This window comes from Monomorium pharaonis, chromosome 7 (assembly GCF_013373865.1).
Source record: "Monomorium pharaonis isolate MP-MQ-018 chromosome 7, ASM1337386v2, whole genome shotgun sequence".
NCBI lineage: Eukaryota > Metazoa > Arthropoda > Insecta > Hymenoptera > Formicidae > Monomorium > Monomorium pharaonis.
In genome coordinates this window covers 11,092,857-11,108,953 of record NC_050473.1, presented here as the reverse complement: position 1 = coordinate 11,108,953, position 16,097 = coordinate 11,092,857, and the positions used below count along the sequence as shown (strand labels likewise).

General features: G+C 36.0%; 6 protein-coding genes across 7 annotated transcripts in view; 4 read left to right on the top strand and 2 right to left on the bottom strand.

Moving 5' to 3' along the window:
- The first annotated feature begins 280 nt into the window (after nt 1-280).
- On the top strand, nt 281-3,939 carry LOC105828454. 2 transcript variants are annotated; one of them, XM_012666781.3, is made up of 4 exons: nt 281-403; nt 1,266-1,399; nt 1,597-1,863; nt 2,743-3,939. In XM_012666781.3, exons 1-4 carry the CDS (start codon nt 325-327, stop codon nt 3,364-3,366), a joined length of 1,104 nt encoding a protein of 367 aa, XP_012522235.2. In that variant the 5' UTR covers nt 281-324; the 3' UTR covers nt 3,367-3,939. The 2 variants fall into 2 exon arrangements, with proteins under 2 accessions (XP_012522235.2, XP_012522234.2); XM_012666780.3 differs by having other exon boundaries at nt 282-403; nt 1,588-1,863.
- On the bottom strand, nt 3,399-5,246 carry LOC114254592. Its single transcript, XM_028191167.2, has one exon. The coding sequence runs from the start codon at nt 4,888-4,890 to the stop codon at nt 4,003-4,005; it is 888 nt and encodes a 295-aa protein (XP_028046968.2). The 5' UTR covers nt 4,891-5,246; the 3' UTR covers nt 3,399-4,002.
- Nucleotides 5,247-6,279: 1,033 nt separating this feature from the next.
- On the top strand, nt 6,280-8,793 carry LOC105833790 (mediator of RNA polymerase II transcription subunit 30). The gene is made up of 5 exons (XM_012675782.3): nt 6,280-6,593; nt 6,835-6,999; nt 7,792-8,199; nt 8,281-8,537; nt 8,620-8,793. Exons 2-5 carry the CDS (start codon nt 6,882-6,884, stop codon nt 8,716-8,718), a joined length of 882 nt encoding a protein of 293 aa, XP_012531236.1. The 5' UTR covers nt 6,280-6,593; nt 6,835-6,881; the 3' UTR covers nt 8,719-8,793.
- LOC105833791 (gem-associated protein 7-like) lies at nt 8,561-9,549 on the bottom strand. The gene is made up of 2 exons (XM_012675783.3): nt 9,330-9,549; nt 8,561-9,044 (listed from the first exon to the last, which is right to left on the bottom strand). The coding sequence occupies exons 1-2, from the start codon at nt 9,454-9,456 to the stop codon at nt 8,812-8,814; spliced, it is 360 nt and encodes a 119-aa protein (XP_012531237.1). The 5' UTR covers nt 9,457-9,549; the 3' UTR covers nt 8,561-8,811.
- An 89-nt stretch (nt 9,550-9,638) lies between these two features.
- On the top strand, nt 9,639-12,854 carry LOC105833788. Its single transcript, XM_036289618.1, has 2 exons — nt 9,639-11,664; nt 12,375-12,854. Exons 1-2 carry the CDS (start codon nt 10,993-10,995, stop codon nt 12,852-12,854), a joined length of 1,152 nt encoding a protein of 383 aa, XP_036145511.1. The 5' UTR covers nt 9,639-10,992.
- Nucleotides 12,855-14,328: 1,474 nt separating this feature from the next.
- The window catches only part of LOC105833789 (RNA-binding protein 38), a 35,345-nt gene continuing 33,576 nt past the window's right edge, over nt 14,329-16,097 (top strand). The window contains exon 1 of the mRNA XM_012675776.3: nt 14,329-15,534. The gene's annotated coding sequence lies outside the window, so the exon portion shown is untranslated. The remainder of the gene's footprint in view (nt 15,535-16,097) is intronic.

Sequence of the window (16,097 nt, the reverse complement as noted above, 5' to 3'; positions counted from 1 at the left end):
TAACCATTCTTCCCCTGTACTAAAAAAAGCATCCCTCGTAAAAGCGAATAAGATCTAGTCGATGTGTAAAATACAGTAATCGATCGCGCGAAACCTATTATCATTATCGGCGCGTAAAGGGAGGGAACCGCGATAAGTTGCCCTCGTTTGGCTCGATTGCCGAAAATAAAGGAGAACTCGACTTTTTGTTTCGATATTAACGGAACGGCGTTCCTGAATCGATGCAAACCCCGATGGGCCTCTTCGTAGCATTAGCTAGAGGGTAGGGGACCGTACATATAAAGGAGAGAGCCCCGTGCTCCGGGGGCCCAGTACCGTTCAAAGATGCAGGCTGCCGGGACGCTGCGTGGTACCAGGGCCATCTCCCTTCTGGTACTCCTGGTACCTCTCATTGGCTATGCCTGTGAGTAAATACGACGTTCAAGATTCCCGCCCGGACGAGCATTGATAATTCAACCGCATTGTGGAGGATCAGTGTTGTGCAGTGATCGCAATTCGGGATTATAACTAGTGCGCTACTTTGAAAATTTTAAGAATAATAAATATTAAGAGCATAATAAATTGGCAAAACATCTGGCAAGTTGTGTGTAATTTTTTTCAGTTACAAAATGAGCCAAAAAAATCGTTTAAATCCAAATGTATATACGAGTGAAAATAGTAATTTTAATGAATTAAATATTCATAAAGCAAGTATAATTTTTAATTTTCTAATTAAAAAAATTAAAATTTATCCTCCATTAAAGTGGAATAAATTTAAATAAATTTAAATTAAAAAATATAGAAAAAATATTAATAAATGAACATTTTAATTTCATAAAAAAGTTTTATTAAAAAATTAATGATTTCTAAGATGGCATATTAGAATCTGTAATTTAAAGTAAAAAATAAAAATAAATTTTTGAAGATAAAAAGAATATATTTTCATAAATTTGCCCGAAATAATTTTCTATTAAAATAAATGCAGTTAAAAAAGAAATTGCACATTGAAAATTTTTATTTTTATAATTTTTGACTTAAAAAAGATAATTTTAGAACAGAAAGCTATTTAGTCAAATTAGTGATTGCAGCTTATGATTCACAGATGGTGAGATTTAACTAAGCGCTTAAAGTCTAGCTAATCTCTATGCACGCGATTAAATATCCGCATTGCTATCATAGCCAATAAGCTCGCCTTGCCAAGTGAGCATTTCCAGCGCAATCATCCGTATTAAGCATACACCGTTCCTCATTGCCTAGTTTCAACTAGCGTGTTCGACTTCTTTTAGATTCGAGTCCCATTCAATATTTGCCCAGCATCCCGGGATACGTTCCCGTTTATATAAGATACGGAGACGAACCGTTGGCGGGAATAAATCCCGAGTTGGCCGAAGCTTTCGGAGAGACAACAAATTCGGTTAAGGTATTCAATATTCAAATAATTATGTGTTTAAATGCCAAAGATAAATACGAGAATAATTATTGGATATTACAATAACGAGAAAATAAATGTCGATTTATCTTTAGGATATCATAAATGCCATAAATTGAGATATATTTTATAAAGATATTGTGTATGTATGTGTGCGTTAATCTTGTACTATACAATAGAGTTTACAGAAAATAGACCACACACTTGTTCACGAGTCTGACAAAGATGACGACATAAACACTTTTCTGGATGAACCGAAGAGGGAGCACGATTATCCGCTGCATGTTCGAGCAGCGGAAAGTCGTTCATTTGCCTCTGCCAACGACCCACGAAACCCTAGTAAACCAAAGCTTTTAAACATTTATACATTACCTGATGATAATGACAACAGGCCGCGTAGACGTTACCGAGGAAGATCCAGGATAAAGAATTCTAGAAAACGGCCCGCGTTTAAGGTATAAATGTAAAAATAATTAATTATAATCGCGAAATTAATCAAACCCATACATTATAATAAATAATTTTCAAAAGAAATTTTAGAAACCACATAATTTGTATTAGTTTTGAAGGAATTTCAAATTAATACGCAAAAGACTGGCTTGATTTGTTCATAATGGATAAAATCTCATCGATGACTCAATGAGCATTTATCATCCTATCATACTTTTACTATTAAAAATAAAGATTGCTTCATGTGAATTGTATCCTCCACAAACAGCGTTTAATTCTAAGAAAAGGAATTACTAATTTGAATATAACGCATTTTCGATTTCTGCACATCCATCTCGTTTGACGTCCGCGTATAATCTAAAAAAAAAATCTCTTTGATTTACCTGATGTTGTTTGTCGCTTCATCAATACATGGCGACGCATTTAATGATCCTATCTACGCATGATAGAGTTCTATAAGCTGACTAAAATATTACAATAGTAAATGAGTAAACATCTTTAACTTAATATAACAATTAGGAAATATTATATATGTTCTTGTTTGGATTGATCGTTTCATTTATTCGCAATCCGACTCTTTAAATTATAAAAAATAATGCTAGTTTAAGAAATACATGTATGCGTGTTATGAGATTTTTCTTTGTTTAACAAATCTTATAACATGTAAATTTTTATTTCCTCTAAATAATATTGATTCTCGATTTTTAATTTTTTAATTCTTAATTTTTCTAATTTAAAAATAAATAAGTAATTAATATAAAAAGTTTAAGTAAGATTTTTAGATGCGTCACTATATATCGATAAAGCAACAAGGTATATTCAACAAATAATTATAAACATTTGTTATATGTAAAATAACAAATTTTGCGTAAAATATCCTATAGAATAATCCACTCTCCAACGAAGAAAAGGAAGAGCTGGAAAAACTGGCGATTGAAGTGGAAAAAGAGGAAACTAAACCGAATGAGCTTTACGCACCAAATCCCAGACATCCTGGCTCACCGTCCAAGAATACACACAGTCAACATGAAGCGTACGATTTTATTGCGCCGATAAAAGTGCAAGCTCCACTCGATGAAAGTTCGTTGACAAGCTTACCGAAAATTCATCAAATCGACGATTTTTCACAATCGGATCAAAATATTGCTATATTTGAAGAGCCGAAAGAGGAACCGCCAATTAAAGGACATCGGCCAGCTACAATGTGGTCCAATGTAAATAAACTATTGCCTATCGATTTGCCAAATGAAAATAAAACTAATAAGGATACTATATCTGGCGCTAAAGAAGTTAAAGAGGAACCGTTTACGAAAATAAATCTGTTAGAAATACCTCAAGACACAGATCTTTTGAAATCTTCGGACGAACACAATATTGCTACGGCTGAAGGTGATGAAGAACCACCTATTAAGGTGCAACTCCCATCAACAATTTTGTCGAATGTAGATAAACTGTCACCCATCGATTTGCCAAACGAAAGCGAAACTAACGCAAATAACAAAACGTAAGACTCGACACAGCCTACCGATGAAATCGCAACGAATTAGATATTAGATAATCAAAGCTCTTTAAAATAAATTATTTTCTAACTTATTTGTATCAGAGTAGTCCAAACGATATATTCTTTTTCAATCATCTAAATTGTTCCAATGCTAATATTTTTAATATTAAATAGTAATTAAAATAAAAATTATTTCTAAAAGTTAATTTTGTACAATTATCATAAAATTTGTCATAAAATCTTGATGTACATTAAGAAATTTATGATCAAAGAAAAAGTGTGATTGGTTGATAGACATTCTGTATATTATAAAAATAATAAGTTCGGAGCACATTGCCACTTGCGTGAATGAGAAACATTTCTAATTTTAGTTTGTATTATTTATGATACGACGATTTATATATTTATGTTGTCATAAAGAATGCATTACACTGCGGATATTACAGTCTTCTAAGTGCGAGTAACTGTTGTTGCTCCTAAGTTTGTAAAGTTTCTTTGCACATTGTAAATTATGTTAATGATACAATCATCGTGTAAGGTTATTTTAGAATGTTTCTAATAAAACCGCTTTCTAATAAAATCGCAGAACTATTCATAATAGTGTACAAAAATTTATATTTAAGTTTAATTAATGCTCAAGTTTTTATTTTACATGAGACGCACTCAAGTTGTATCTCCTAATTTTTTTTTCTCGTAAACGGGAACAGATTTCATTCGATATGTCTATTGCTCGTGTAAGATGATCCTTTGTTGTATGTATATCGTAGTTGTCGTGTCCAGGTTTTAAAATTAAGATGGCTGGAATAATGTTGAATCGGCCGTTTGTGAGAGCGACGGCAGGGTCGTTTAATTTACGAAGCGTGTCGTCGTCGATGCTGACGCGTAAATTATCTCTACGATCCTGCAAAAATCTCTTACTCGAGAGAATAAACGTTTTGCCTTCAGATGTGCACGCATACGAAGGAACGTTCTCCTTTATCTCCGGTACATAAACGTCTCGTATAGCTCGACAATTTTTTCGTCCAATTTTATTGCTTAACGGATTGACGGATAAAATACCGTTGGACAACAATTCCGAAGATATCTTTGCGTCAAGCGGTGTCAATGTTCCCATATTCTTTGCAGAAATTCCATTTTGTGCATACGCGGATTTATCTCGCACGGCATCGTACATTAAAGTTCGTTTGATTGAAACAGGATCCTCTTCAAACGATCGAACTTTAGCAATCTTCGACAAAGTAGCGATCAAATAATTCCTTTTCTCAGAAGACACTTTTTCATCTTCTTTATGCCGATGACTTTTTGTTCTTTGTTGATTCAAGAGGGTTGAACATTTCTGAGTTTGTATCGACGCTTCGGAATCATTAAAACTGGGTAACGAATCAGAACCTCCGTTTGGGCAATTAACATTTCCCGCATCAGTGCTTATCCATTTATCTTCTACGTCAACATTAATCATGGGTAGCCCATTGCTATCTATCAGAATAAAATTCGCTAACAGCAGGAAAATGGTTAACCAGCGTGTTGACATTGTTCTACAAAGCTAACGGGATTTTCTTCGAGTGCGACACGTGTGAATTAGTGCTCATTAAAAAGTGGCGCAAACAATCACGCAATTGCGACACGATTGCGGCTGTGTCACAACAGATACTGACGGAAAAAATGCAGCGCTCGCGTGAACGAACGAGGTTGTATGGAGAACGACAAATTGGACTCTTATGTTCCACGTTTTAGCTTCCTGTGCACTGACCCTATCTCCTCTTCGTATGTCGCTTTCCACGAAATCTGTTTTGTTCGACAAACAAGCGTATATTCAAGGAATTATATTATTCACATCGAATTTTTTTTATCAAAATCAAATAACAAATTTATTCAACTAGAACAACACAGGCGCGCGCTACGCGCGCGCTATTTAGTTTTTTACTTTTTAAAAATAACAATTGCAATAATAATTATATAAATAAATAATTATATACAAAAAGAAAGGAAAAAGAAAAAGAGAGAGAAAGAGAGAGAGAGAGAGAGAGAGAGAGAGAGGGAGAGAGAGAAAGTATACTTACATACATTAATTTATTATCTAATTTTTTTTCTTCTCTCTCCCGGTCTCTCCCCGTCTCTCCCCGTCTCTCCCCGTCCCGACCAGTCTCTCCCGATCCCTCCCCGTCTCTCCCGGTCTCTCCCGGTCTCTCCCCGTCTCTCCCGGTCTCTCCCCGTCTCTCCCGGTCTCTCCCGGTCTCTCCCCGTCTCTCCCGGTCTCTCCCCGTCTCTCCCAGTCTCTCCCGGTTTCTCCCGGTTTCTCCCCGTCTCTCCCCATCTCTCCCGTCTCTCCCCGTCTCTCTCTGTCTCTCCCCATCTCTTCCGGTATAGATAACCATTTATACAAATTTGACAGCTATCAAAATTCAATCGCAATGATTACTCTCGCAACACAAAGTAAGCGCAACGAGAGAACTAATCGGCATCGCGGAAAACACATACAGTGCAATTTTTCAAGTGCCTGATATAATTATAATTTGTATACATGCATTTAAGATTAATATGTATATGATCATGTATATTGGCAATTTTTCTCGTTTTTGCAAACTTAATTTTTTGTAAAAAAATATAAAAATAATTCTCTTAATTATTTTTATGGTTTTTCATTATTTATTAAACCAAACAAAAATTTTACAAAAAGAAAACGAAACATATATGAACATATATCGTATATAAATTATGCACATATTTCGTATATAAATTATATGTTAATTAACAACAATAATATTTGAGAAACAAATAAAATTTTATGTGTTTCATAAATTCCACAAACAAAATATTTGAATTAACGAAATCTGATCTACGCTACAGAAATATATTTTATCAATAGCAGGTAATGTTGCACGATAGCAGATATGTCTCTCGCGTCGATGAAATATCGACATATTAACATTCATAAATCTAGAACGTCTTATCAGTTTACATCGTATTGCTGAAACTTAGTTTGTTACTTGCAAAGGGAAAAGAAAGTAGCAACTGCATACAAGTTTAACGATAAAAATAACTGTGTTGTCTGCATAAATTCGAATGCATCGAGCGATGTCGATGCATTCAACAATTTCTTCACGTGACGTGAGGAGACAGGAGACGCGTTTGTCTGATGGCTTTTCGTACGCGTGTATCGAGGGAAAAAAGACTTCCACATGATTTTCTTGTAAATAACGTGACATCGCCGGACGAAGTAATATAATTAATCAGGTAATTCAACGATATTAAAAACTTAAGAAACTCACGGCATCATTGATGACTGATTAGATGATGCGAGAGGCTTTCTTTTGTTTTTCACGTGAAATATTCCGTAACATGGAATTGTAAAATTAATTGCAAACTATCCTTGACAGAAATAATATCTACAAGTAAAATCTACGCGTTGCCGGCACATGCAATGTGATATAACCTCAAAATGACAATTGACTGGTAATGTTGATTTCTGTTCTAGTGCATATATTAATCAATTAACAAGTATTTATTTAAAAATAAGACGATATGGCTGGCCAACAACATCCTTTCCTGTCTGGGTTTCCCAATGTGCAGCAATCGGCTATGCGTACACAGTTTGGTGGTGGACAAATGGTTTCTGGTTTGATAGGCCCACAGCAAGGGAGTAAGTACTTAATGATTTCTTTCTATTACTGTGTTTTCATTTGTATATGATGTGTGTACCTCATTATCTTGCTGTATATAACATATGAATAATATAAAATGAATATATATTTATTTTTGTATGTTTATCTTTGATTAACAGTAATATCTACATCTCAACGTTATGGAAAAATTAAAGAGTTTGAATGCCTGGGCTGCGTTCCGTTTCAACGCATGATGCGCATAATGCATTGTTCATCCTTGTTTAACGTTTGACAACAACAAGGATGAACAATGCATCATGCGTATCATGCGTGAAACGGAACGTACCCCTCGATTATAGCTTTATCTTCAAATTAAAATCTTATGTATTTTGATTCAATATTTCTGAATAATTTATAATTTATATTATAAGTAATGTAATATTTTTATTTAAAATTAATTTAGCTTATTCAAATGAGTATTAAATATATATTTTAACTTTCATTAATTGCTATAAAACAATAAATCATTCTTATTATGTGCAGACACTGTGGCGATTTAATGTTCTAGATAACTTTTCCACTTTGAAATATTCTGTAAATAGTAAATGAAAGAGATTAGCTTTTCTCCTTAAAAAATAGTCTCTTTGACAGTGAAGATTATTGGTCAAAAATGAATACTATGTTTTGTTAGGTGTGTTTTATAAAAGTGAAAATGTGTGTACCATCTGTAATGATGTCTGCGAAGGACTAATTCTAACATAATTCTTTGTTCACAATTTTGTAAATTGTGAACTGAAAATTAAGGAATCACATAATAATTGTTGTTTCAGATATGGTGAGCTCTCAACAATTTGGAATGGGGGTTGGTGTTGGAGTAGGTGTTGGCAATGTTGGATCTAATGCCATGGGGATGCCCAATTCCCAACAAGTTTTGGCACAGCAGCAACAACAGCAACAGTCCATGGCAATGCAACAACAAATGCAGCAGATGCAGCAGCAACAGTTACAATTACAACAGCAGCAACAGGCTGCGATGGTCCAACAAAATAATCAAGCCAATAATCAGGCCACAACACCACAGACTCCAGTACCACCCACACAGCCACCACCGCGACAGCAGCAGGCGAAGGAATTCAACACCGTTAGTTTATGTAGATTTGGACAAGAGACTATACAGGAAATCGTCAGTCGTACCTTGGAGCTCTTTCAAACTCTTAAGGTCCTTCAACCACCCAATGGTTATTTTCTTAAGTAATTCAAATATCAAATATATATATATATTTTTTGTATATGTATTATTCACAATTATTATATTATAGGTACTGCACAAGGAGCAACTATAGCGAGCGACAAAAAGAAGAAAGTCTATGAACAATTGGAAATGATCAAAATGATGTTTAAACGCCTGAGATTGATATACGAAAAGTGTAACGAGAACTGTCAATTACAGGGAATGGAATATACTCATATAGAAAGCTTAATTCCATTAAAGGAGGAATGGGACATGAAATCTGATGAGAAGAAGACTTCGGAAGCTTACAGGCTCACTTGCGAAGAAAGGAAGGAAGTTATGGAGGTGAGGCGAGTAAAATTATTCACTTTAACACATAATTCTTGTATTAAATCTCGATAAAATCTGGACTTTGTTTCTTTTTCAGCAAGTAATATTAAAAAATAGGCACATTAAGGAAATAATCGACCATTTAAGACGCATTATTTCCGAAATAAATACAATGTTAAATATGCGTCGATCGTAGGTTACCAAATATAGATAATTATGTTTACATATTATTCTTAAAAAACACATTAAAAAATAAATTTTTTTTACAATATGTTTGACGCTATAAACCTTACTTGCTTTCCATACATTCCTGTCCTTCATTTATAAATTCTTCATCAATTTTAATATCAATATTATCTATATCGAAACAAACAATGTCTTCGCTTCGGAGGATGGCTTCTGGTATCGGTCCCAGTGGTGTCTCTAGGTTTCTCACGAAAACTTTGGAACATTCTAAGTCGCAACCTTTAAATTCACCTGACACGCGTGTATTTTCATGTAAATAAAATTCTGCTGGTTTACCTATAATATTTATATCACTTAGTTAATAATCTGAGAAATTATTTACATTTACACGAAATAAGCATTGACTATAATTAATGTTTCATCTCTTTAATAATATCTTGAATTTTATGTGTACTATACAAAATTAAATAAATTTTACTTCAATTAGTGTAATACAGGAATTATAAGAGAGAGTGACGCTAAAATTACGTCAATTTCTCATTGACTTTATCGGCGGAAATCTATCTGGTTCTTTCGAGCTTGATTGAATGCGAAATGAAGATGAAACGCGGACTTTCTTACCGATAATGCCGGTAATGACACGCAGAAAACGTTCACGCAAAAACGCACGGGCCTTCTGTTTCTCCGGAGTTGCGAATGCCAAATCGGGTTTATTTGTACTTAAATTAATTTCGTCTTGTTCAGTCATCTTCTGTCCGAAAAATGTTTCATTCCGTTTCAAATGGTCTCAAGAATGCTTCGGACTGACGCTATGAGACTGAGAAAAAAACTAAGATATGGCGGAGCCTACATGAAGATTGCGTGCGCGTCGAAGAAAATTGGCGCTTTATTTGAATTTTCATAAAGAATTAGTTGATATATTTAAAATTCATATGACACTAGATAAACTGTTTGACCAAAATATTAAATCAAAGTTTGTTTAATATAATTCCGTTATAATCCATTGTTGGTATTATAGATACGGAAATACATTAAAGAAAGTGAAAGTTTAAACGGATGATTTACAATATGAGAAATACCTGATGTGGGCTTATTGAAAGTAACTTTAAAAGTAATCGGAGTAAATAAAAGAATTCTTAATTATACTTTCCCTTCAATAATCTAAATGAAAAATGTAACTCAATTTATTAAAATTAAATAGATAGTAGAATTTAATTTCATAAAAAATTTAAATAGAATATAATTACAAAAAAATTCTAGAGATAGTTACGTAACATATTAAGGTTCTTATTTAAATAATGTATTATCGTTTTAATTTATATAATTTAAAAAAAAATTGTGCAAGTAGAAACTTGCACATTGCTTCCTCATAGCTTTTAAGTGTAAAATTAGATTTGCATATTACTTTCTCATAATTTTTAAGTATACAATTTAGAAATTTGCAAATGTGACTTTTTCTTTTTGGCTTCCTCATAGAGGAAGCTTTATATATCAACAAACGTACATTTCTTTATCCAATTTTGTTTGCATTCTACATAATTTTGTTTGTATTAAAAACTCCTTTTTTTCAAGTCTCAATAATTAAGACTTCTTAAAATGATGTTTTTCAATTTAGAATTAATTAATGACCATTTTTCTAAATCTTTCAAAATCTTCAGTTTTTTCTACCCGTATTTCATATAAATTTCGTAAAGAAATGGTTAATCAGATCTGAAGTTATAGAAATTCAGTAAATTTGGCACATACATACATACATACACACATACCGACATTTTAGAAAATTGCGTTTTTACGACGTTTAAGAACATTCTGGACACATTGGCAAGAACAACTAAAGAAAGAAATTTTATACGAAAACAAAGCTTCCTCTATGAGGAAGCAAAACTGCCATCTCAATTTTTAACGTTTGCATACTGCGGATATCTCGCCGAATATGAAAGTTTTGAAAGCAATCGAGTACAATGGAATAATCTCAGGCGTCCTGCATCGATAGCCCACATTTTCTACGTGAAACGTAATCGTTACGGTTAAAGAGGAAGCTTAGATCGATGTTATTACCATACTTATAACGATATCTACCAAACTACACTTTCACGCGGTCAAATATGAGGGCGGCCCGCAGCTTTTTTTTTTTTATTTTGCCGGAGACCCTACCCGGTGTCACCTCATTTTCGTTCCGATCACGACGCGGTAACGATGGGCTCCCTCATCATTGTTTTAACAGCCTTCGCCGTATATTGCAGTGGTAAACAACTATTCGACGCTCGAGCGAGATATTTCGATTATGTGGTCACGTCGTCCAATTCATCTCCCCGATCTTCCAACGAATCTTTCTGTTGCAGAGGTGTACTGTGACACACTTCCGACTAAAGTCGCTAGATCAGAAGACACCGTGCTCCCGGAGAGAAACAACAGTCATGCGATTGAGAAGGAAAGCTTTTGGAAAAATCTCAATCTATCGAGACATAAACCGACGAAGGTGGAGGAATTGAGGAACCTGAGCAGCACGAACAGCAAGGCGGACAACAGGAAAGGGCGATTTCTAAGTAGCTTGGCCTTTCTAACTGGCCTCAGCTTCGGCGGATTAGCCACCGCGGCGTCCTCCACCGTGAAGAGTATCGCTAAGATGCCACAAGCATTCAGTATAAACCTAGGCTCTTCGAAAAGTTCACCGTACTTCGCCGCCTATTACAGTCAATATCCATATGCTCCCTTATTACCTTATCCGTTCTTTTATCCCGGCGCGCTCGCCCTCGCGTCGACGAGCGACGCCGCGAAACCCCAGACCCCGCAAGGCGATCTAATACCGCAAGTGATAAGCCTTTTTGACAATCGATCGATCGATCTCGTGGAGAACAACGAAGACTATACGGACCCGGAGAGGTTCAACGCGGGCAATGGGGCTGACGATCGCAAGAGGTTGCGAACCGAAGCCAATCGAAACGCGGAAGAGAAGGTAAGGATGCGATAGATCTCGGCTAGCGCCGCGATGGGCAAATAAAAATCAGAGCGGAAAGCCACGCGACGTTACTTTTATCTCGATGCGCATCTCACTCGGCAACGAGTGCTTTCCTCAAAATTCCAACGATTCGATTACTCGTATGGTCAATTAATTGCATGAAAGTATATCGGTGTACCGTAATACTTGTACTAAATCCTAATTATTCATCGCTCATTTACATTTACAGAATTTTACGTTCCGTAATAATATATTTATAGCGCGTAGCTTCTAATTTCCAAACAAAATTCTAAAGCGGGCTTTAAAGTTCTCAAGTTACTTACAAAATGTGACACGTATATTTCGAACTGAGACCACGGGTTGGGTCTATTTATGCGAGAACAGGTCATTTTATCTCGCGTATGCTCGAATAATAGCGTAGTTGTGCGACAGGTGTTCATATGGCTAAGGCTTCATGGTATCTATTGTCACTCTTTCATAGCTTCCATGTGAATGACTAGATGTGCGAGGCCGTATCTTCATTTGGACAATGCGTACGTGTCAAGATAACGCGTTAAAGTATTGGCTCTTAAACGGAGCGATATCTTATATAAAGTCGTGCGTGTCTAGTCACGTGTCTAATCACGTCGTAACAGAAATATTTCTTTATTTTACGTTGCTTCTATTTTTGTGGTGCACTAATTCGTGTTATTAACAAATTTCATTAGGGCACGATAGGCAAGTGCAAGGAGTTCCAACGGAAGCATAGCAACGCCTTGAAAGAAACGGCCAGAGAGCGTGAATATCTCCAAACGAATGCCGCCGATTTTCAAACAATCTTGAATTTTCGAGTTGCGAATCAGACCGTACTAGATAATGCAACTACGATAGCACCTGAAAATAGAACTCATCACCATCATCACCACCATCACCACCATCATGGTCAGTATGGTCAATATGGTCATCCTCATAAGGAACATCCGCACTTCTCAGGATACTATGGTGGGTATCCACAGAATATACATCATGTAGAACTCACAACATCGCAACCGTACAGTCAGGTCAGCTACAACGTTCCGCCATATGAACAACCCGCTAATTTTTATCCCGACGATAAATACAATGCTTATCCGAGCATTAATCACCCAAATAACCCGGTAAAGCTGGGAGAAGGAATTCCGGACTATGAACGAAAGGCCCTCAAGTGAGTGGACGGTCTTTTTTTTTACTTTCTTTCTTTCTTCTCATCTCTCTCTCTTCATCTTTTCTCCTTTCTTCTCTCTCTTTTCTATCTTCTTTCTTTCTCTTTTTTTTTCTCTTTCTCTTCCCTTCTTTCCTTTTTCCTCTCTTTCTTCCTCTTTTCTTCCCTTCTCCCTCTCTCCTTTTTTCTCTGTCTTTCTTCTTTTCTCTTTCTTTTCTTCCTCTTCTCTCTCTCTTTTCCTCTTTCTCTTTTTCTTCTTCTTTTCTCGTCTCGCTTCTTCGTCTCTTTCTCTTTTTCTTCTTCTCTTTTCCTTTCTCCCGTTTCTTCTTTCTTCCTATTCTTCTTCTTTTCTCTTTCTTTCTTCTCTCTCTCTTCTCTCTTCTTCTCTCTTCTTCTTCTTCTTCTCCTTGTATTTCCTTTTCCTTCTTTTCTTTTTCTTTCTTCTTCTCCTAACTAATCCCCCCTTGGACCTAATATAACAAGAACCGAAAGACACCGGGTTCAAAACGTCCCCCTCTCAAACAGTTAGGGGGGGGAGGCATCGATGTGAACTGAAAAAAAGGAAAGGTGTCTTCTTTTTCCTCTCTTTTTTTCTTTCTTTCTCTCTCTCCTCTCGTCTTTTCTTTCCTCTTATCTTTTTTCTTCTCTTCTCATTCTCTTCTTCTCTTCTTCTTCTTCTTTGTCTTTTCCTCTCTCCTCTTCTGCTTTCTTTTTCTTCGCTCTTCTCTTCTTTCTCCTTCCTCTCCTTTCTTCTTCTCTCTCTTTTCCTTCTTCTCTTCTTCTTCTGTTTCTTTTCCTTCTCTTTTTCTCCTACCTTCTTCTTTTTCTTTTTTCTTCTTTTCTCTCCTTCCTTTCTTCTCCTTCTTCCTTCTTTCTTGCTTCTTTCTTTCTTTCTTCTTTCTCTTTCTTTTTTTCTTTTTTCTTCTATTCTCGCTTCTTTCTTCTCGAGCCCGTGTTTAATCAATTTACCCGGTTTTCACAAACCGCCAAATATTAGCAATGGTTTCAAACCCGTGTGATATGAGTCATTTATATAAACCTCATTAAGTTTCATCAAACTGTGAAACATGACTTGTGTAAAAATTAAAAATCACTTATTATACGAACATATCTAAATATCTAAAGATATGTACAAGATAAATAGAAGAGAAAAGACCTTGATATAAAATTTAATAGAGTGTTTAAAATTACGATTTATCATATACTTATTATGATGCATTATAGTTAATTTTCAAGTCAGTTGTACTATAATAATAGAATTATGAAAATTACAGAAAAGGTAATTATACAAGAAACATTTGTAGCATTAGTCTCAATAGACAGCAGAAATATATATTGTTATACTGTCAATTATGAAAATATATTGTCTGCCAATTTTATCTAGTTGCATTTTGATTTATGGCATATCCTTACTAGTTAAAATATAATTATTTGAAGAGTTTATATATTTTATTTTTGAAAAATATATATAATTTCTTATAAATTAGCTATATATAATATTATATAACAATAATTAGTATGTAATTCTATTACGTAAGTATTTATAGTTATGACGTGAAAAAATTATTTAAAGTTAATGACATGTATTTCGAAAGAAAATACGTATACTCTGGATGCAATAAGAATGAAAGTTACAATAACTAGTGACCCATATGTTCTTGTATGTAATAACCAAAAGTTTAATGCGCATAAATCTCACTTTCCTACTCTTTAGTAATTATTTACATTCTGTTACAAAAATCCTTCGACAAGTGTATCAATTCAAAAATATTTAAATCACACTGCGGGTACATTACTTTGCGATAAAATTCAACTACTGAAAACATTTGGAGTTAATCGCGACACGTTATTAAAAGTATTACTTCACGGGAATATCACTATGAGAAATTTGTATCCTTGATAACACGAGTTTCCATACCGTACGGTAACTTGTTTGAACAATTGCTCACGGGATTGCACAGTTGTACAGAATTGATTGCAAGCCAATCAATAAAATGCTAATCCGTTAAATGGTATTCGGGTTTCGTCGATCGGCGTGAGTAGTAGAACAACGACGACGACAACAACGACGACTACCATCGGAAATAAACGTCGGATAATAAATAAATGACTGTTCCGCCGGAGTCTCGACCAATTGAACGTCGCTACTCGTAAGGAAGAAACCTGTTTTATTTTCGGACGAGTTTGGAGGGCTGGGCTCCTCGTCTATTTCGAGAAGGCCGCCAACCGCTGGTATTGTGTCTCTAAAGACGTCGGTACTTTGCAGCTTTCGCGCGTAATTTTTCAGCCGGCAGATTTTCAAAATCTAAATCGCTTATCGCTATTCGCGTTCGCATAAGCAAGGTGTTAATTGAAAGTCCGAAGAACGTAGGTACAGAAAAATACACCTTAATATATGTTACCGTTGTTCTCCAAGTAATATCGAATGTTACGTCATAGTTAAAGAAATACTATTAAGTTCGAGACACAAATTAACGCGTAAGCGTACAAGTTGCGGAATAAGCGTGGAAAGTGTATGGATACGATATGTAAATGCGTGCACCTGGACAGTTAATTACTGTCGTCGTTGCGCTTTCGCTCTTAATACGTCCGGGCGACGAGCGGAGTTTCAACAAGTCGCGCGTGCCCATCTGCCCCGAAGTGCGTGAGGGAGAGAGAGAGAGAGAGACAGTCAGCTTTACAGACGGGTGAGTCAATCGCGAAACTCCTGACACGCCGCCGATTACAGTAATTTCCCTCGAGCATTACACTCTCGGCGTGACGAGTATATACACGATACGCGGAGTGGCGAATCACTCGCCCGGCGATTCCGTGAGTTCGCGGCGCGGTTATGTGGGTGAACCGGTGGTGATCGCGTGCACGATTGTGCAATAAACACGGGGATAGGAAATGATCGGCTTCCTTCACGGAAGTGCCAAGTTTTCTTTAAAAACGACGATGCCTATCGAGCGCCACGTGGCCGGGCCAATTTGACGCGTGCCCATTTTCTCTCGGGTATGTCGTAAATAAATTTCGTTTCAAACACATGGCTCTCGCGTAATAAGCTCCGTTTGGGACGATATCTGCGAAACGTTTCTCGAGCGTGTTACCGTAGGCGACCGATTAAGAAACGGCCTGCCTGCCAGGCGACGCGACGTGTCCTCTTCGCGTGTCGCCTTGTTGCAAACCTCGCAAGCACGATTTTATTCCCTCGCATTTTTCAACGTGTTCCCGCGCACCGCGAGTAGTCCGGCGCGGTTCTGATAATTTT